Here is a 22,516-nt window from a genome sequence, read left to right as displayed (position 1 = left end):
TGTGCCTCGAAAATCTTTATTCCAAAATCTCGGCATTAGCTAATTCTGGAACAGCAACACATGCCTTTGTGTTAAGAGATCATTATTTCAAAGCAGATATGACCATATGAGCGACATCTGAGCTCTAATTTAGCTTTGCCACCAGATAAAACTTGATCCTGACAGCTGAAACTATACTTGCAAATCTGGTTCTTCACTCATCAGGAAGATGAAGTGTAAATGTGATTGTCTCACGGCTGAATTTTTCAACACATCAACACTGAAGAGAATCAAAAGTTTTTATATTTTAAACATTTTCAGCTATTGTTGGATTACCATAACACAAAAGCAATAACCACTACATTTCTGTATGAAAGAAGTATTACATTTGTTGAGCCAATTTTAATTAATTTTATCTTTGCCTTGTCTTTGATCACTGTTCATCTGCCTCTGAATCACACAGTGTGTGACACATAGAGAGAGAGGTGTGTAACACTTTTTAAACAGTTCTCTAAGGATAGTGTTTCAATAAGCAGCTGTAATCTTATTAAAGCCACCTAATCGTATCTATAGCAGTGAAATTCTGAACACTACAAGTGTCCTATCCGTGCCTTTGCAACCACAGCAACAAGTTCATGTCAGTGAAATTACTTGTTAACAAGCAGGGGAGATAAAGTCTCCTTATAGCAAAGAAAGACAAGAGCTGAGCTCTCATTCATATGTATGTGCTCTTGCGGTGTAATGGACCCCATTATGCTGTAAACAGCTGGGGCCAATGAATGAGGAATATGAGTAGAGTTTATACAAATGGCTCATCTAAATGCAATAAATGCCTAAAAGGGATCATCAATTGTACAAAGCACAGAGGGGCACTGGCCCTAAAGTGCCCATTTTGGAAATTATTTGTTACATGCAGACAAACTGAAAGCTTCAAGGGTACATTTAAAATGATACAGAAATCATTTGCATCCATAATCGCTTTTGCGGGTTAATGGCCGGGGACAATAACATTGCTTGTGCTTTTGGCCCTTTCTTGGTCTTTAAACAAATTTGGTAACACAGGTGTTAAAGGGCTGGTAAAAACTCACAAATGGTCATTCGGAAGGGGATGTTGCTGATGCAAAATCCTTCAATAACGCTGACCTCAGCAAAGCAAATGGCTGATCGTTGTTTAGAACGATCCACCACAGAGAGAGTAGCAGATACATTTCAGTCATTGCCATTCTAAACGCAAGTAGCACTTAATAGTCTCAGCTCAACTGAAATGTTATGAGCATATAAAAAAGATGAATACTGATGGCATTTGCATAATCCTTTTACATGACAAATATGTGTCTACAGTTAAAGTTAAATTTACCAAAAATTCTGTCATCATGTTGTTTCAACTCCAAGCCCTTATGACTTTCAATTTTTTTTTTTTCTGTGAAACAAAATGCTGTTTTTCCCAGAGATGATCTTTATTCCATTCAATGACATCTCTATATGTGTTTTACGGTCATTCTTATTTTAAAAGTAAAGGATGACTGGATTTTCATGAACTATCCCTTTAAGATGCAATTATTTACTACGTATGAAGAGCACAGTACATCACCCTGTTTCTGCTTCACGGAGATATCTAATTAAGCAATCTACGAGATTTATTTCTGGCCTGTGCAATCTGCGCACATCTTTTCACCTCATACTCGAGCGCGCGCGCGCTACAGCCCTGCTTCATCCTATAATAACCAGAAACAGCTAAAATCTGGGTCAGAGTAAAAAAAAAAATCTGTTTCCAACAAATTAACCAGCGATTTCTGGCCATATGCGGAATCATTCAGTTATTAAAAATGTTAGCACTGTGATAAAAAGTCTAGTGGCTCATTAAAAAACGAATTTTCATATAGAAAACATTTAATCTAGCAAAAGTGTGGAAACAAGTCATAAATAAACTTATTTTTCTCACACATATTTCTAATCTAAAATGCTCTCGTTTATGTTGTCGAAGACATTTGCTTATCGCAAATCTTCGATTCCTTGTACAGTGTGATCCTGTGCATTCATTCACTGTCACTGATGGCATGATCATACATGCTCTAAAACGGCTTGTTTTTGCGACCTTCAGATAAATAAACCTGCAGACAAATCCGCGAACAAACCAAAACCCACACAGACCTAGACAGAGGACGACTGATACGATACCAGATCAGCAATATTCACCCTTTCATGAATGAACAACCTCGAACAGAGAGAAAGATAGTTGAACCACATGCCAGTAATAAAACATTTGAAGAATTATATGACAGATTAGACCTACCGCTGCTGATGCTGAGCTGTGCGTACGGCGCGTCGCGAGCGCGCACACAGACACGCGAGTGCGCGAGAGGGAGTGGGTGTGGCCTATGAGCCTGTCTTCACTTACATACTACGATATCGGATGATGACACTTGAAGAATGAGAAATATGCAACAATGCGATAGCATGCCAGTGTACATTTCTGTGTCTTTAACTGGACCTTGAATAAATAAGTCATTTATAAAGATGTAGGGTGAACACAAGTGAAGGTGGCCCAATTTGCCAACTGAGCTAGAGCAAGCATTTCAAGGGCCTCCATTTCACCTGTTTTCACCCTGTATTCACCCATTTTTAAATGGACTGACATATTAAATTAATGATAATAATAATAATAATAATTTGCATAAAGAAAAGTCAGTCAGTTTAGTACAAAGAACAATTCAAGCCTATTTGAGTACCCTGAAAAGCACTCTATAAATAAAATGTTAAATAAAATATCTATCTTTTTTTTTTTTTTTTTTTTTTTTTTTTTTTTTTATCTATCTACAGTATCTATCTATCTATCTATCTACTAATGGTCAAGAATGACAAGGATGGACCATTTAGCAGTTTATGTACAGCTGATCCCAGGCCGACAGCTGCAGGGCAAGACTGCCAAAATCTGACCCATTAACTGCACTCCATCAGCATTCTCTCGCAGACAGTCTGCCGGACTCTGACCACCTCTTTGACAGCAGGCCAGCGCAGAATTGTGTTTACAGTAAGAGGGTGAGCATGCTGTCAGATCCGGAGGTTAAAACTAACAAAACAAATAAGAATATTTATACTATACATGCAAAAACGAAACCAAAATAAGATAAATATGAGGAAAATTATGATTTATCTATTCCAATGGAAAAAAAAAATGGTTTTAATTGAGGGAGTGTGTTTTTAATAGCTGGAGGTGATGAATGCATCTAGCTGTTACAAAAAGGCTCTGCATTTGTTAAATCAAATTAAAATTGATGCTATTACAAGATTATAAATAGACACTTGTTGTGGATTTGTTATGTCAAATAATTCTTATTGGTGGGTGAATGATTGACAGTCGTAACTTAGTCCCGCCACCAGAGGGTGACGCAACTTATGTTTCGCTTGAAGGCTGTGGAGGGCTCGCGTGTATTCAAGCCATAGATGAGTGTGCGTAACTTTGAAAGTAAGTTTTATTTCCACTTATACTGTCTTTAATCTTGTTTCTATTGTTATTTGCTGTATTATGGGTTGAAACGTTCAGATGTTGAGTGTTTTCGGATTTCCGTGAGGCTAATGTTAGCGGTATGACTGTGTGCATTATCTTTGCACGTGTGTTCCGATGCGCGCTGTATAAGTGAAATAATCACAACGACTCATATTTTTCCATATGTTTAATTTATTGTCTACAATTTACAGATGTTATTAAGCCATATTTATGTGGGTTGTGAAGATTACACTCGATTGAGATATGGTTATAAGACGATAGTCACGTGTCTATTTATAGTCAATTGTTACATTTTATAGTCATGTATCCTCACGCGTTTGAGTGAAATGTATATCATTTATTACTGTAAACTGATTATTTATATTTCTGTTTTATTGTAGAAACCACACTCACACATCCTTAATATGTTCATGCCATGCCCTGAGTATGTTGATGGCTTGATCCTACTATTAAAACAGTGATTGGACTTTGGACTTTTGTGCATTCTTACCGATGTCCTGTGATGATCCCAACTAAGTCGGAACCAGGCAATACAGTCCATAAACCTAATTAACATTGGTCCTTCGAGCCGGAACGGTGATTGCCACAGGTTAAGATGTCCAAAGCCCATTCAGAGTCACAGTGTGAGCCTGAAGTCCGTAGTAGATGACCATCACGCCCCCCACGCCACTTGGAAGATTATGAGGTGGATTACAGCGGCTTCCAGCATTCATATCCACCTACTTCCAGGATGCAAACAGAGCCTTACCGCTGGGAGTCAGGGAATGAGGGTGCTGTCGGGATGACACCCTTCACCAGGTGGCATGCTACTCACCGCGGTGATGTTACTGAGGATACTGGAGATCAGTATGTACCACAAGATGCTCAAACAGTGATTTGGCAGCTACGAGAAGAGAACAGACGCCTGCATAAAACCATTGAGGACATGAAACACAGCTCAGAAAGGGAGGAAACCGACTCATCACAGTGTCCTGTGCCTTTTCCTCGCACTCACTCATCGACAAAGGCAGCAAAGAAACCTTCTCCTGTCCCAACTCCACGTCTAAGCAAGTTAGCAGTAGCTCAAATGAGTGATCAGATTTCTAAAGAGACTGGAAAACCAGTTATGGATAAAGGAAAGGAACAGTCGGAAGATGAGGAGCTAGACTGTGAAATTAATTTGTCAGGTGAACTTTCAGAAATGAAACTGCAGCCCACATCAAAGAACAGGTATGTGCAATATCAACCAAATTCACCAAATCCATGTACATTGCAATCTCAGCACAAGATAAGTGTACACGCTGCACAAAGCGCAAGCTATGCACATGACCAAAGACATATCCCACCAAAGCCACAAATACGTGATCCTTCCCCTGCAGCTGACTTTAGATTCAGAGAACGAATTGATTACCACCCAAGACAACATTTTCATCCTAGAGACTTCGTTCAGCGCTCTCATTCTCCTCCCACCAGAGAGAGCATTTACAGAGGTCCGAGCCCTTCAATACCAGACTTCACAGTGGAAGACCCACGACAGTTTGCTAGACTCAAAATATCTCTTGACAATTTGCTGCCATACGATGCTACTGAACAGTTTAAATATCAAATTCTGCTTGAGCATCTGAAATTCGAAGAGGCCCTTTTAATTGCTGATTCCTACAGCAACTCCCGTTATCCATACAGCCAAACAATGCAATCGCTGACTGAACATTATGGACAGCCGCATCAATTGGCGTTGCAGAAAATTGCTGACTTGATGGACGGACCAAATATTCGCAGTGGTGACACTCAGGCCTTTCGTAAGTTTGCCCTCAGAGTTCGAGCATTAGTGGGTATGCTTGACCAGCTGGATGAGAAGGGAGCTATTGAATTGCAGTGTGGTTCACACGTGGCAAGACTCATGTCTAAACTCCCTCATGATCTCAAGGCTAACTTCAAGAGGTATGTTCACCCCCTCAGAAACCCAATTCCAAACCTGCTCGACTTTTCACACTGGCTTGAGTTTGAGCTGCAGGTGCAGCCCACTGACTGTAAACTCAATACTAGTGAAATGAGGGGACAAATTAGTCAGCACAAAGAAGCTCCGCGACAGCGTAAGCACACTTTTCAGTCAACAGCCATTTTGCATGGTGTGGATCAGTCAGCAGACCCTCCAGCTGCAAAATCATCAGAATTTTAAAATCCTGGCAAAATTGTGTACTGTCATTACTGTGATAATAATCACCACTATCTTAACCAGTGCAATAACTTCACACAGCTAACCAGTGAGCTCAAAACTAACTGGATTAAGTCAAATAAGAGATGTTGGAGGTGTGGACGGAAACATCAGGCAGCCCAGTGCAGATTGAAAGCCACATGCAAAACTTGCAATGGCAAACATCTAACTGTTTTGCATGACATCAACAGCAAATCAACAGAGATGAAGCACAACCATGAAAGATCCCAAGAGAGTCAGATGTTATACCTAGATCGTCCAGCAGGTGGTAGCCAAGTCCTTCTGAAAATTTGTAAAGTGCTGTTGCGTAATGGCAAAAATTCAATTATGACTTATGCTATTTTGGACGATGGCTCTGAACGTACAATCCTGCTTCATGGTGCAGCACAGCAGCTTAAACTTAATGGACAGACTGAAGCCCTCTCTTTGAGAACGGTTCGACATGACACCCAAGTCATACAAGGTACAAGAGTATCTTTCACTCTGTCCCCAGCATTTCAGCCAAGCAAAAGGTTCAAGATAACGGGTGCCTTTACAGCTGAGAATTTCGGCTTGGCCAAGCATTCACATCCAGTTACCCTTCTGCAAAGGAAATACCAGCATCTCAAAGGGCTGCCTCTTCATGCCTTTGCTCAGGTTCAGCCATTGTTGCTTATAGGCTCTGATCATCACCATTTAATCATGCCCATGGAGCCAGTTCACTTCGGCCCACCAGGCGGGCCAGCTGCTATAAGGACCAGATTGGGCTGGACACTGCAAGGGCCAGCCAATGTACTCCAGCACCAAATCCCAGAGCATCAATGCCTTTTCACATCTGTGACTTCCACCTCATCAGAGCTGTTGCAACATGTTGAGAGACTCTGGCAGCTTGACATACTACCATATCGCAATGAGAAGGTGGTGACACGCTCACGTTGTGATCAGGAGGCCATCACTCTGCTTGAGACCAAGACTGTAAGGGTAAATGTAAATGGAGTGTTTCGTTATGCTACACCGCTTCTGCGAAAAAGGGACATGCCTGAATTGAAAGCGCCTAAAGAGTCTGTTCTCCCCAACCTCAGAGCATTAGAAAGGCGTCTCAGTAAAAGTCCCGAACATGCAAAGGCATATAACCAGGAAATTGAAAGGCTGGATCAATCTGGTTATGTTGTCAAGCTGGCTGCTGAAGCAGTTGATCACAGCCCTGAATCATGGTACATACCGCACCACATGGTACACCATAATGGAAAGCACAGAGTAGTGTACAACTGTTCCTTTCATTACCAAGGCCATAACCTCAATGAGTACCTCCTAGCTGGGCCTACCCTCACCTCCACTTTGCTAGGAGTGTTACTCCGATTCAGAGAGCATGCAATTGCCATCACAAGCGATATCAAGGGCATGTTTCACCAGATTCGTCTGCTCCCAGAGGATAAACCACTTCTCAGATTTCTGTGGAGAAACATGCAGCGTGATACACCAGTCAGTGTCTATGAATGGCAGGTTTTGCCTTTTGGGACTACATGCAGCCCGTGCTGTGCAACATTTGCCGTCCTAAAACATGTCCAAGAGAACACTGTTCCAGGAGAAGAGACACGTGTGGCTGTAGAAAAACATTTCTATGTGGACAATTTCCTGCAGAGTGTAACTTCTATTGACAAAGCGACTGAACTGGTGAATAAGATTCAAGCTCTTTTAGTTTCTGGTGGGTTCGAGTTAAGACAATGGGCTAGCAACATTCCTTCTGTCGTTGCACACCTTCCTGTAGAATCCAGATCTGAGAGAAATGAGCTTTGGCTTACTGAAAAGGAATGGGATGTCTCTGTATCCACCTTGGGTCTACATTGGCTTTGCCAAGCAGACACACTTGGTTACAAAGCTCGTCTGAAGGAACCACAAGTTCCTACAATGAGGTATGTCTATCAGGTCGTAGCTAGTCAGTATGACCCACTTGGCTACATTATCCCCTTCACAACCAGAGCCAAAGTACTGATACAAAGACTGTGGGATAAAAAACGAGAGTGGGATGACCCATTGCTACCAAGTGACCTCTTGCAAGCCTGGCTTGAATGGGAAGCAGAATTGCAGTACCTGAACAAGATTGCTATACCACGATGCTACACTAGTACAGAACTGGATTCTAAAGTGTGCAAAAGAGACATCCACATATTCTGCGATGCTTCTAATAATGCGTATGGGTCAGTGGCGTATCTTAGAACAGAGAGTCCTCAAGGCCAAGTCGAGGTTGCATTTATCACAGCAAGATCAAGGGTGGCACCAAAGCGGCAGTTATCTGTTCCCCGGCTAGAACTCTGTGCAGCACTTAGTGGGGCTCAATTGGCAAGACTTCTGGAAAAGGAACTCACCCTGAACATTCAACAGGTGACATTGTGGAGTGACTCAAAGACAGTTTTATCTTGGATTCAATCAGATTCATGCAGATATAAAGTGTTTGTGGGCACAAGGATTGCAGAAATTCAGGAACTGACTGCTTCTCAGGCATGGCATTATGTGAAGTCTGAAAACAATCCTGCAGATGACATTACCCATGGTAAAACACTTCACCAACTCTCAGTGCCAAGTCACTGGAAACAAGGACCACATTTTTTGTGGCAAGACCCAAGTACCTGGTCTAATGACACGGAGGAATTGGTCACAGACAGTACAGATGAAGAGGAGAAAGTTACCTTCTGCAGCCTGACCACAGTAGATTTCTCCGACATCATGCAAGAATTCTCATCATACCACAGTTTTGATCAACTGGTGGAACATGAAGCACAGAAACAATTAAAACAAGCCAATCGGACAAGAGATTTATCCGCCCAAGACTACGTAGCTGCTGAGATATCACTCTTTAAACAAGCCCAAGCTATGTGTTTCCCAGTTGAACTTGATACATTAACATGTGGTAAATCTTTGCCTCCCAACAGCAGATTAGTCTCACTTGCACCGGAGATTGACCAATCTACTGGGCTCATAAGAGTTGGTGGCCGTTTGCGACGTAGTGAGCTGCTTAGGCCAGATACTGTCCATCCAATTGTCATTGATCCCAAACACCCACTCAGTCAACTCCTGATCCAACATTATGATGAAAAACTTCATCATCCTGGCCCAGAAAGAGTATTTGCTGAGTTACGCCGTAAATACTGGATCATCAGAGGGCGAGAAGCAGTACGGCGGCACCAACATCAGTGTCGTGAATGCAAAAAATGGCGTGGAAAGCCTGAAGTGCCAAAAATGGCTGATTTACCACCAGCCCGACTCCGTCTCTACCGCCCAGCTTTTTATTCGACAGGTGTTGATTGTTTTGGGCCTTATACAATCAAAGTAGGCCGGCGCAATGAAAAACGGTGGGGGATCATATTTAAATGTATGACGACCAGAGGAGTCTACATTGATTTACTTCCTAAAATTGATACAGATTCATTCCTCATGGCCCTACGCAGATTCACTGCACGCAGAGGAACTCCCCATGAACTCTATTCTGACCGGGGAACCAACTTCAAGGGAGGAGAAAGGGAACTATCAGAAGCATTTGCGGCCATGCAACCCAATCTGCAAAGTCAGCTTGCAAAGCAGAAAATTCAGTTTAAATTCAATCCCCCTGGAGCTCCTCATTTTGGTGGACTATGGGAGAGGGAGATCAGGTCTCTAAAATCTGCTCTCAATGTTACCCTTGGAGCCCAACATGTAACTGAGGAAGTGCTTAGCACAGTGCTTACAGAGATCGAAGGCATGTTAAACTCCAAACCCCTGGGCTACGTGTCATCGGACATTGCAGATGTTGACCCCATCACACCAAACAGCCTGTTATTGGGGCGGCCAGACCCTGATTTACCCCAAATTGTATACCCTGAGTCCGAATTACTTAGCAGAAAACGCTGGAGACATAGCCAGGTCCTTGCCGACCATTTTTGGGCCCACTTCATCAAGAGATACTTGCCTGAACTGCAAACTCGTACAAAGTGGATTACTGAGACTGGCAAAGATCTAAAGACCGGGACAGTAGTGATGATAGTGGATCACCAATTGCCTCGAGCCCTCTGGCCAGTGGGTAAGGTCTCAGCCACAGTACCCGGTGCTGATGGGAAAATTAGAACTGCTGAAGTACAAGTGCAGGGTCGGAAATACATCCGACCAGTGAGTAAACTTATCTGTTTGCCACCTTTACCTGAGGATAACAAAGACTCGTAAGCCTTTTCTAAGTAGAATTTACAACGTAAATTGGGGCGGCTGTTGAAAAGGCTCTAAGTTAATTCTTATTGGTGGGTGAATGATTGACAGTCGTAACTTAGTCCCGCCCCCAGAGTCTGACGCAACTTATGTTTCGCTTGAAGGCTGTGGAGGGCTCGCGTGTATTCAAGCCATAGATGAGTGTGCGTAACTTTGAAAGTAAGTTTAATTTCCACTTATACCGTCTTTAATCTTGTTTCTATTGTTATTTGCTGTATTATGGGTTGAAACGTTCAGATGTTGAGTGTTTTCGGATTTCCGTGAGGCTAATGTTAGCGGTATGACTGTGTGCATTATCTTTGCACGTGTGTTCCGATGCGCGCTGTATAAGTGAAATAATCACAACGACTCATATTTTTCCATATGTTTACTTTATTGTCTACAATTTACAGATGTTATTAAGCCATATTTATGTGGATTGTGAAGATTACACTCGATTGAGATATGGTTATAAGACGATAGTCACGTGTCTATTTATAGTCAATTGTTACATTTTATAGTCATGTATCCTCACGCGTTTGAGTGAAATGTATATCATTTATTACTGTAAAACTGATTACTTTTTTCTTATGTTTGTGATTTTATTGTAGAAACCCACACTCACACTTCCAGACAAACCTTAATATGTTTCATGCGCATGCCCTGAGTATGTTGATGGCTTGATCCATACTATACAGTCCCATGAAACAGCTTGCTTGGACTTTGGACTTTAGCACATTACTGCAGATTTAAAGCCTGTTGTAAGAGAAAAATTGAGATGGAAAAGCACTTTGAATGTCTTTCTGGTTAAAAGAGCACAATCAATAGCCCATCCTGAATTATTAATCAAAGCTAGAAAACACACCGGACCCTTGTAAAAGCCCTCTCTGCTTCGGCTTCATAAGCGAAGACATTTAAAGTCTTATATGGTATAATGTCTAAGACAAGATTTGCATTTCCTATGCTAATGTTAAAGTGAGATAATCACAAATCAACACTTCACTTAACAGCTCGAGTTTCAGCGTCAAGTTTCCATGTCTGTGAAAATAATTTTCATGTTCAGTGTTGTAGATCTCCAAGATTAGATTTTTCAGTAAAAAAATATCTTACTTGTACGTATAATTTTATGATTTCATAATAAAATCCTTTACATACAAAACTGTCTCTGGGGTGGTACCCTTTCAATAGAAACTAATATCCACACTTTATGTACCAATATGTACTTTTTATTAGCTAACTTTAAGGTAGTAATACAAAGATTTAAGTTACAAATATGTACAATCCAGGGGTAAATAAGGCACAAAGACGTTCCTTTTAGTTTTTTTACCTTAGGGTACCACCCAAGAGACAGCTTTGTACGTTTTTTTACTCAGAGTGTCACTCTAAAAAAAGAGAAGTTGTTAATAAAACAAAGATTATTGGAGTATGTTTTACAAGAAAATACTATTTCAGCCTTTCTACTTCAAAATGTTGTTTAATTTAATACGCCACTTGCCATTTATTTGTAATTAATTGTGAAATTTACTAGCAATTTGTCAGTGAAAACTTTTTGTTTGTTATGGACAAATTACTTCAGCTGTAAGCTAATTGCATTTAAAGTCACATATTATATAACATTAATTCAATCTTGCTTAGACTGAAACAAATGTAAAAGCTATTGAATTAGAATGCAGCATCTCCTCGTCTTTCTATCAGTGCAGAGGGGGTTGCAGTTGCACCTCTGATAGACTCATCGCTCATTTCTCTCCACCCTGTCAATTTCCTCTGGTTATTGACTTAATTATGTTCTGAGAATCACATAGAAACTCATTAAGTCTCAACTGCATATTTGGAGGCTTTAACAACCAAACGTGCTACACATAAGAGCTATTACAGCAGTGGGCTGTGGTCGCAGTCATTAACGTGCGGCATGTTGCTGAAAAATCTAAATGAATTGAACAATGCCCGAGACAGCTGGGGCCATGGTGACCATTCCAGCCTCCTCCCTGCTGCCTCTAGGGAAGTAATGGGATCTGTAACGATTGTTCAACGACCCATCCATCTGTGTCAGTTGTAAAATCCCTGGCTGAAGTTTCAAGAGGCAACCACTCATAAGGGAATAGCAACACATATGGGAGGTCTTTAATGCACTTTCATCATATTATTTCAGAATCAATACAATCATTTTATCTTTTTTATATAGAAAATATTTTTTCTATTAATATACATTGCAATTTCTTTATTTACTTAATGCATAAGTCTAAAGAAATTCCTGACCTCTATTCACTTGTCCTGAAGTTTATTCGGTTGACATGTTTCCAGAGGTTCCTTTCGTGTCTCATCTCTTGCACCTTTCCTCTTGAGACAGAGGTCATATGGGAAATCATTCAGCAGCACTTAGAAGCACAAATCTTGCTCTCCTGCTTAGAAAATGCAGGCTTTCTTTTCAAAATGAATGTAATCTGTAAAAAAGATATTGCCTCACACACGAGTCAGTGTTGCCACAATGAAAACCTGCTTCGTACTGCTTTGTGTAGCTATGGCACAATGCTAATTAAAGAGCAAATAAATAAATATGACTGGTTATATATTAAAATATCCAGCATATTTGTTTTTACACACACATATATACAGTATATATATATATATATATATATATATATATATATATATATATAGATAGATAGATAGATAGATAGTATAATGGTTTTATTATTTTTAAAGTATTATGACTGGTTATATATTAAATCATATGGCATATTTCCATTCACACATTTAATATTGGGAAATTTACTTCCTACAAATAGGTAAATAAACAAATAAATACTGTATTATGGGTTTATTATTAAAAAAATTATTATGACTGGGTATATATTAAATTATCTGACCTTATGACTGGTTTTATATATACTGTATTATATAACCTTATATTATATATTGTGTGAATATATATACACACACACACACACACACACACATCACACAATATATTTACATTTACATTTACTCATTTAGCAGACACTTTTATCCAAAGTGACTAACAAATGATGACAATAGAAGCAATCAAAACCAACAAAAGAGCAATGATGTGCTATGACAAGTCTCGGTATATAATATAAGGTAATTTACATTCTGTATGTTAAAGTACAAAGAAGCAAATTCAAAACTGCTCTTATTCACATGCTTAAAACCTTGCATTAACTAAAAGTCAGTTTTAGTTTTGTGCTCTGACATTTACAAGCAGTCAGCCATGATGACACTGCACTCATGGCCTGATCAGTATTCTAAGCACAGCTGCAGGAGTGGCAGACCAGCCGTACTGAGCATGCTCAGTCCTCATCCATCATCTTCCACTGCTGGCTAAAACAATGAAAATGATTTTCTGGACAGAACAGAGCAGCAGTGACTGCCACCTGTCAGAGACCAAGATGAAGTGGAGGAAGCCACTCTGTGTGCTGTGAGAAGAGGGAGCTGCTCCTCTGTTCTCGTTACAGAAAGGTTTTATTCACACTTCTGCCTTTCTATCTCAAACGCACAGTAAACCAAACCAGTCAGTCTGCAGATATAGATGACAGGTGGCAGGATATGAACTAGTACATCTCTCACTGAGAATATGGGCAATATGATAAGCTGCATCTAGGGAATAATGGAATGTAAAGAAGAAATGAAACACTTGAAACGCTGTGTGGGTGCAGCAGTTTTGCATTTTTTTTTTCATTATTATTCATGTCAAGCATCTGGGATGTGCATGCTTTTTATGGTTTGTGAGATAACTGGGTGAAATATCCACCTTAACCTAATAATCAATACAGGAGTTCATTATTGATTGAAGTAAGTTTTTTGACTAAGCATCGCATGATACTTAACAACACTAGCAGAAAAATCCTCAGCCTATAGAAACAAAGACGTTGCAGACAAAAAAGGGCAGGCTCGGTGAAATAACAAAGGGATTCTTATTGTCAAGATTCTCTGAGCTGAAAAAAAGCAGCAGATGTAGAGGTAATATTAGTGGACAGGAGTTCACAGTGAGGCCAGTTCACTTCTAGACTAGGTCAAACTCTGATACTGAATTAATGCAGGGACTCTATCCTAGAAATCCATTGATGAATCAGCCAGGTTTACTAGAAACTACCTTCAGTTTAGCATCAATGTAGACCCAACTGAAAGCTTTTAAAATAAAACATTTCTCTGTTTTTCTTCAGTGTGGGCTACTTTCAAAAGGTAACAAACTGCTTTAAATACTCTGTTTCAGAGATCACAGATGAGATGAACAGCATTGTTTATGCTCTGATTCCCAATGCTGCTAAAACTAAAACTATTTGTTAATTTAAATAAACAAAAATAACCCAAAATCAAAATCTAAGTTGAATAGCATTAACTTCAGATCTAGCAGCAGTGACTGATCTCTAATGACCGAGTTCAAACATCATTTGGACTGGAGCCACAAAGTTTCCTTGGTCCCCGATGCTGTTTGAACCTTGTCTTTTGAGGTTGCTGGACTGTAGAGATCAGTGGATTGGCACTTAGCTGGCTCTCTACAAAGTCTGCCCTTGACAGTGAGAAAAAGCCTTTCTGGCTTCAAAGCATTTTTGTCCCTCGGTGACAGTGGAGCATTATATCATTTTATCTGTCCAGCCCTTATTCAGAGAGCTAATTGCATCTTTCACTTGAGTGCACACAGCAGAATAGCATTTGCCCCCAGAGAACTTGCTTGGGGAAATCACTAAAACAATGGCTTGTCTTAACAATAACTTAATAATTGGCCACTGTTCATAGAATTTATTTAATATAGTATAGATTATATTTTTTTTAAATATTTTATTTCCGTTTTAGTTATTTTAGTACATCAAATTAAACTAAAGGAAAAGAGGAAATATTGCTTTGGTAACTAGCTGAAATAAAAATAATAGAATAACATAACAAATAAAATAATAAATAAAACAAAATACAATAAAATAAATTTATAAATTTTATGTTTTTAGTTTACTATAATAACCCTGATCAACAGAAAGCACTCTGCAGCTGCGTTAGCCATTGAATGATACATTTAGTAATGATATGGTCCTATTTGATTTCCTGATATGCAAGTGGATAAAAGACAGCATTTAAATCTCAGCGTGGTGCTGAAAGAGTTAAAGCATCCCACCAGCAAGCACTCTGCTCTATAAGACCCATAAGCCCATTATAGACTCCACTATACACTGATAGGGGCTCATGTGGACTGCTTCTCTCCTGGTGGAGGAAATCATTTGGAAGATATATTATGAAAGATGTTGTTATCAATAGTATGATCCACTGGTAAATAATAATAGAAAAGCCACTGATGATTAATTCATGCAGCGATAGATAGGGAGTCAGCAGTCACATATGAGGAACCATATGGCATAAGGCAGGCTAACGGAGAATTTATATTGAAGCCATGACATACAACACCCCAGAATGAGAGATTAAGAAAGACAAGAAAAATAGGTGACAAAGTAAGCAGTGATACAGTGACCATGCAATGTATGCAATCTTGTGCATGCAAGTGTGTGTGTGGGGGGGTGCTGGTATGCCACACTGCAGAGGAAGTAAATTTAGATTTAATGCTTTATCCTCTTTAGCTTCATATCTGCTGATGGTTGCAGTGTGCAGCATAGCATGTTAATTGTTATCAGCTGTGCTGCTCAGAAATGCCAACACTTTAGATACAAACAGAGCAGCAAATGTTATGTTCTTTATGATAGATCAAATAGCGTTGCATTGGTATGTGTATATGTGTGAGTGTTAAAGAAAAAGTTCAAAGATGAAAATTTGCTGAAAATGTACTCACACTCAGGCCATCCAAGATGTAGATAAGTTTGTTTCTTCATTGAAACAGAAAAATTGATAAATTTAGCATGACATCACTTGTGAAATCCACTGATATATTTGTTTAAAACTGTTGCTTGATCTTTGTATAGTTCTCTCTTTATTCATATAAGATGAATTTTAACTGCATAAATATTGTGGACAGAAGATTTATATTTTTGCCAGAAGCATCATTTTAAGGTTAAAATGTGATGAATTGTTTCATGGATTGATTGATGCAAACGTTTTGCTCCACAATACATTAACTGATGGATTGTAATGTTTTTATCAACGGTTTGCACTCTCATTTTCATGGCACCCATTCACTGCTGAGGATCCATTGGTGAGCCAGTGATATACTGTAATGCTAAATTCCTCCAAATCTGTTCTGATGAAGAAATACTCATTTATATCTTGGATGACCTGAGGGTGAGTAAATTGTCAGCACATTTCCATTTTTTGATGGGCTATTCCTTTAACACACAATTTTTTAAAATGTATTTATTATATAACTCAAGTAATACTGATTTATAATCCTTATTCTTTTACCCATATGAAAGGACTTCACAAATTCACAAGTTTAACAGTCGTGTAATCCCAGGAGTGTCACTCTATTCCACCCATGTAGCTGTTCCAGATAGTCTGTTAGTCTCTGTGTTGCCTGGAAACATGCACAGCTTGTTGCTTTCATTTCTTATGGAACATTATTCATCGGCAGAAAAGAAATATACAAACTAACAGGTGACATGCTGATCTGAATCTTGCTTAATTATGAATTATAAACATCTATGAAGCACAAGAACAAATAACACAGGAAAAAACAACATTCACACACTCCAAACTGCATGTACTCTGCTGAAGAATTTACCACGTACAAATGTTGGAAGCTTACTGTCAATGCAAACAGAGCCAAGCTGAATTGAAAAACAGAATATTCATGATGGAAATAATTAGGGTAAAATAAATGTGCTCCATAATTGAGCGTGCATTTACAGAAAGCTGCCATTTCATTGGCTGTGGGACCTCAGGTTTGTTTGCCAGGGCAACCTCACAGGAAGCATTAATGCATACATTAATGCAATCTAATCTTTCTCCCTGTGATTTCATACAACTGTTGTTTCACACTCACCTTCTCACCTTTGCATAATCTATTAGCTATCAAATGGCAGAAAGCTACCTGCTATCATAAATACTGTGATTCTGAGTAAACAGAACATATTTTCTGAATCTCACAACATCACAGGTGTTTCTTATGCAAGAAGTGGCATGAATGCATTTACAAAGCAATTACAGCTATATACTTTTCTACTAGGGGCTGAGGTTGGTCTGCACAGGCAGAAATCATTCTGGTTTTTATGCAGTATTTTTATGTGCCTTTACACTGAGTTTTAAGAAGACACCGAGCAGCTTCAATTCGGCTGTGTAAATACACCTTTTTACATTTTGCAGTATTAAACATTGTACACTTAAAAAATAAAACTCAATCAATCAATAAATAATCAAACACACATGGCTAATAGACACCACATTATATGCTGCTGGTTAAAATATGAAATTTATTTTTATTATTTTTGCAAAAGCTCATGCATCATCTTTCAAAAACTTTAATAACTGACCTTTCACCTCTGATGAAAACTGGGCAGAGTGTCTTGCTTCAAAGAGCTTCAGTTCCTTATTCAAGTCACAAATGGTCAAATCGACATCCCATGACAGGATCCCTGTTAGATGCACATTTAATAAATCAATATAGCACACAATGCTAAAATGTCACAAGATAAACAATACCCCACACATTGAAATAACTGCAAAAAATGCACTGTAAAAAAATAAAATAATAACAAAGATTATAGGAATATACATTACAAGGAACTCCAGGTTTTCAAAATGTCACATTTAATTCGACGTGTTACTCTTTTTTTTCTTTTTTTCTTTTTTACTTGTTATATTTACAGTCAGTTTCTGAAAGAAAATTGTTTCTGCAACATTCTTTCAGTGTATAATGTTCAAATGTCATCTGTATAATGCGTCCATACGTGTCTTTGTATGATGCTCAGATATTAACAACTGTTTCGCTTTAGCGGTTCTGCACTGTTTATCTGAATCACGTCTGTCTGGGTCATGTGTGACTGCTACTTAACTCTTCACGCTGAGCCAAAGGTAGAAAACCCAAAAGTTGGCGACTCACCCTGTTTAATGTGTTCTTTCACTGAATCAAGCTGATGATCTGATGCAATTTCTCCAATCACAATAAGCATATAGTATCGCGTCTGGCAGAAAGGAGGACCGACGCACCGCTGCTGTCCAAGGTGCTGAATAATCTCGCGCTTCTCCTGAGGACCTGCAGCAGCATCTCCTAGCTGCATTTCCATGGTAACCGAGTCTGGAGCTGAGGGACTTCTTGCATTTCCATGACAACTGCAGCCACCAGCCCACTCCGTGAGGCGGGATCAGAGGAGGAGCGGAAAGAGCGGCTCGGAAAAGACGGCCTGCTATTGGTTATGGGCGGCAACAAACGCTTACATTTCATCATGACAACTCTGCCATCAATAATATATTCTGTGATACCTGAGGGAAATAGTTGTTTACGCTCCATCTGCAAATGAGTTTTCATTATACCAAGAAAACTGGATGCAATCCAGAATAAATTCCTTCTCAAAAACTGATGTTTTCTCTTCTCACTGAAAGACAACCACAGCCAAGATTAACTCTTATTATAATCATAGGCCTATATTTGTGATCAATAATCAATTAATCTTTTTATCTTATTTTTGATGACACACAAATATCTTGGATAGTCTTTGTTCCTTTGTTGTTCTAATTCTAAGCAGATGCACTAAAGAAGCCAATTCTCTCTACTGTAACTTCATGTCAGTGTGGGAAGATTAAGCTTAAGATTTAGGTTTTGTAAATCACATAAACACGACATGTGATTCAAAAATTATTCTCCATAAAAAATGAATAATGATCGACATATGAGTTTACTGATATGTGCAATGTCTTATGCACTGCAGATGAAATATGATCTTTAAGCACATGGTTTGGGTCTGATCATGGTTTGGGTTAGTATGGCTTTTACTGGCTGATATCTGATATATACCATTTCCACAGTGTCGTGAGTCAGCATCCTTTAAGAGGTTTACTGCAAACTCCTTATTGCAGCTACTGAACATGAAGAGAAGGATTGTATACTGCCCTCTGCTGTTTACTTCAAAGCACAAACAATATTTTACATTATATTGCCTTCACAGATTTTATGCTAGGAACCGTTTTATAAGAAAAATTTATATTTTACAATACATATTTTACATTACATTTATATTAACTGGTGTGGCGCTTAGGATAATAAACATTACTTTCCTGTTACAAGTGACATCTTGTCTCTGTTATTTACCATTAGTTGTATTATTGCCATTTTTTTTAAAAGTTAAATGACTGTCTGCTCTGGAAAATCTTCTCAGCTGGCTGTTAGACTACTTACAATATTCTCGATATTTTGTACATTTAGTACATTTCTGGTCTCATCTGATACTTCCTGTTTTTTAGATGGCTCACTGATTGTGGCAGGTTTGAAAAAACACCCCACACCCGCCCTGAACACCTCTCCACACAATCATTCACACCTCCTGCAACCCCCCTCTCCCCCACACCTGCACCTTAAATCAGTGAAGATGAGGTGCGCCAGGTCTTCCGGAAGCAGAAAAGGAAAAAAAGCACCAGGTCCAGATTGTGTTACACCAGTCTGTCTGAAATCCTGTGCTGACCAGCTGGCCCCCATCTTCACACAGATCTTCAACAGATCACTGGAGCTGTGCGAAGTCCCTTCATGCTTCAAACGCTCCACCATCATCCTCATCCCAAAGAAATCCAAAATTATAGGACTAAATGACTACAGGCCTGTGGCCCTAACGTCTGTTGTCATGAAGTCATTTGAAAAACTGGTCCTGGCCCACCTGAAGGAGATTACTGGACCCTTGCTGGATCCTTTTCAGTTTGCCTACAGAGCAAACAGGTCTGTGGACGATGCAGAAAACATGGGACTGCATTATGTTCTGCAACATCTAGACAGACCCGGGACATATGTGAGGATCCTGTTTGTGGATTTCAGCTCTGCTTTTTTTAACACTATCATTCCAAAACCTCCTCCTGCCCAAGTTAACTCTCTGTGCCTACCTCCGTCTGTCAGTGGATCACCAGCTTCCTGACAGACAGGCAGCAGCTAGTGAGGCAGGGATAACTCACATCCAGCACCCATATAATCAACACTGGAGCTCCTCAGGGTTGTGTTCTCTCCCCACCGCTCTTCTCCCTGTACACCAATGACTGCACATCTAAAGACCCCTCTGTCAAGCTCCTGAAGTTTGCAGACAACACCACACTCATCAGCCTCACTCAGGACGGTGACAAGTCTGCTTACAGACAGGAGGTTAAAGATCTGGCTGTCTGGTGCAGTCTCAACAACCTGGAACTCAACACTCTCAAAACTGTGGAGGTGATCATGGACTTCAGGAGAAACCCCCCTGCTCTTGTCCCACTCACCATCATAGACAGCACTGTGACTGCAGTGGAGTCATTCAGGTTCCTGGTCACCACAATCTCTAAGGACTAGGGTTGCCAGCCGTTCTGTATAATAGGAATCGTCCTGTATTTAAAGGGATACTCCACCCCAAAATTAAAAATTTTGTAATTAATCACTTACCCCCATGTCGTTCCAAACCCGTAAAAGCTCTGTTCATCTTTGGAACACAATTTATAATATTTTGGATGAAAACCTGTAGACCTGTGACTGTCCCATTGACTGCCAAGTAAATAACAGTGTCAAGGTCCATAAAAGGTATGAAAGTCGTCTTCAGAATACTGCATCTGCCATCAGACGTGCAATCTGGGTTATATGAAGTGATGGAAACACTTTTTGTAAGTGAAGAAAACAAAAATAATGACTTTGGATGCGTTGTTTTCTTTCAAATCAAAGCTAAATACACATAGCACAAACAGTGCATCCTTGTGGTGCGGATGATACAGAAGAGCATACGCAGCATACGGTGATATGGAGAGACACAGAGGAGACCGTTGACCATTGGAATTGTTGAATAAAGGGGTTATTTTTGTTTTCTTCACCATTCTTCACCATTTATATTTAAATAACTTCCAACATATTCTTAACCTTGAATATCATTCTTAAAACACAAAATGACCAATGAAGTGTCAAGCACACAAAGCAGTCCATATTAATTCTAGAAGTTATCTTTAAATGAAAAATATGCATTTTCATATACTGTAGGCGCTTATCAGAAGTCAGAAAGAGCTTTATTGCCAAGTATGTTTTCATATAAAAGGAATTTGTTTTAGTGTCACAAGCTTCCAATACACAGAGACGACAACAACACACAGACAATAAAAATAAGATGTGAATAAAATACACATATGTATAAATATAAATAAAGCATACACACACACACACACACACACACACACACACACACACACACAGGCTAAATATGTACAGGTGTGCTATAGATAAAATACTGTAGAATATGAATAGAATAAAAAAAGTTTAAGGGATGTACTAGGATGTAGGGTGATAAATAGAATAAGGTTACTGCACATATTTTTATTGCACAATATTTAAAATATTAAACTGTTCATGAGGGAGATTGCCTATAGCCTATATATATATATATATACAAATAAATCCTATTATAAATCTAATTTATTCTTGTGAAGCAAGGCTGAATATTCAGCATCATTACTCCAGTCTTCAGTGTCACATGATTGTTCAGAAATCAATAATCAATATTGGAAGCAGTTGTGCTGCTTAATATTTTTTGGGACTTGTGATATTTTTTCAGGATTCTTCGAAGAATAAAAAGTTAAAAAGAACAATATTTATTCAAAAAAACAAACAAACAAAAAAAAACACAACAACATTTTGTGTTAAATATACTGTACACTACTATTCAAAAGTTTGGGGTCAGCATTTATTTTTCTTTTTTTAAAGAAACTTTTAGAATACTTTTATTCAGCAAGGATGGGTTAAAAGGATGAAAAAGAGATATTGTTATTAAAGATTTCGAATTTTGAATAAATTCTGTTCTTTTTAACTTTTTATTTTATTTATGGAACACAGGTTCCAAAGAATATTAAGCACCACAACAGTTTCCAGCATTGATAATAAATCAGCATATTAGAATGATTTCTGAAGGATCATGTGACACTGAAGACTGGAGGAATGATGCTGAAAATTCAGTGCAGCGTCACAGAAATAAATTATATTTTAATGTATAATAAGATAGGAAACCAATATTATATATATATATATATATATATATATATATATATATATATATATATATATTATATATATATATATATATATATATATATATATATATATATATATATATATATATATATATATATATATATAAAACCTGTGTGTGTCCCTTATTCTGTCCCATATTTTTCTATGAAAAACCACGATTGTCCCTTATTTTCCTTTTCTGGAGTTGGCAACCCTACTCAGGACCTAAACACTCACATAAAAAAAGGACACTCACATTGACTCCATTGTGAAAAAGGCCCAGCAGAGGTTGTACTTTCTTTGCCTGCTGAGGAAGTTTAACCTGCCACAGGAGCTGCTGAAACAGTTCTACTCTGCCATCATTAAATCCGTCCTCTGCACTTCAATATCTGTCTGGTTCAGCTCAGCTTCTAAATCTGACCTCAGAAGACTACAGAGGGTAGTCCGGGCTGCTGAGAGAATCATTGGTACAACTCTCCCTCCCATTCAAGAACTGTACTCATCCAGAGTGAGCAAAAGAGCTGGCAAAATCACTCTG

General features: G+C 38.9%; 2 protein-coding genes across 4 annotated transcripts in view; one reads left to right on the top strand and one right to left on the bottom strand.

Annotated features, from left to right (window-relative positions):
- LOC109063381 (microtubule-associated protein 1A-like) overlaps positions 1-18,079 on the bottom strand; it is a 31,331-nt gene extending 13,252 nt beyond the window's left edge. For 2 of the 3 annotated variants that reach the window (XM_042728240.1, XM_042728241.1), the window contains exons 1-2: positions 17,866-18,079; positions 17,297-17,398 (exon numbers count right to left, since the gene is read on the bottom strand). In XM_042728240.1, coding sequence (XP_042584174.1) covers positions 17,297-17,398; positions 17,866-18,049 — 286 coding nt within the window. In that variant the 5' untranslated portion in view covers positions 18,050-18,079. Of the gene's footprint in view, positions 1-2,272; positions 2,346-17,296; positions 17,399-17,865 lie in introns of those variants that run through there. The other variant, XM_042728242.1, reaches the window with a different exon arrangement.
- Positions 3,324-10,438, top strand: LOC122137998. The gene is made up of 2 exons (XM_042728244.1): positions 3,324-3,445; positions 3,868-10,438. The coding sequence occupies exon 2, from the start codon at positions 5,886-5,888 to the stop codon at positions 9,852-9,854; it is 3,969 nt and encodes a 1,322-aa protein (XP_042584178.1). The 5' UTR covers positions 3,324-3,445; positions 3,868-5,885; the 3' UTR covers positions 9,855-10,438.
- Positions 18,080-22,516: the final 4,437 nt, after the last annotated feature.

Source organism: Cyprinus carpio, chromosome B7 (assembly GCF_018340385.1).
Source record: "Cyprinus carpio isolate SPL01 chromosome B7, ASM1834038v1, whole genome shotgun sequence".
NCBI lineage: Eukaryota > Metazoa > Chordata > Actinopteri > Cypriniformes > Cyprinidae > Cyprinus > Cyprinus carpio.
Note: the sequence above shows the minus strand (reverse complement) of the source record. Positions and strands in the feature narration are given on the sequence as shown.

Excerpts from the sequence above, each read along its gene's own strand:
- LOC122137998 (XM_042728244.1), top strand. The coding sequence starts at position 5,886 with ATGAAGCACAACCATGAAAGATCCCAAGAGAGTCAGATGTTATACCTA.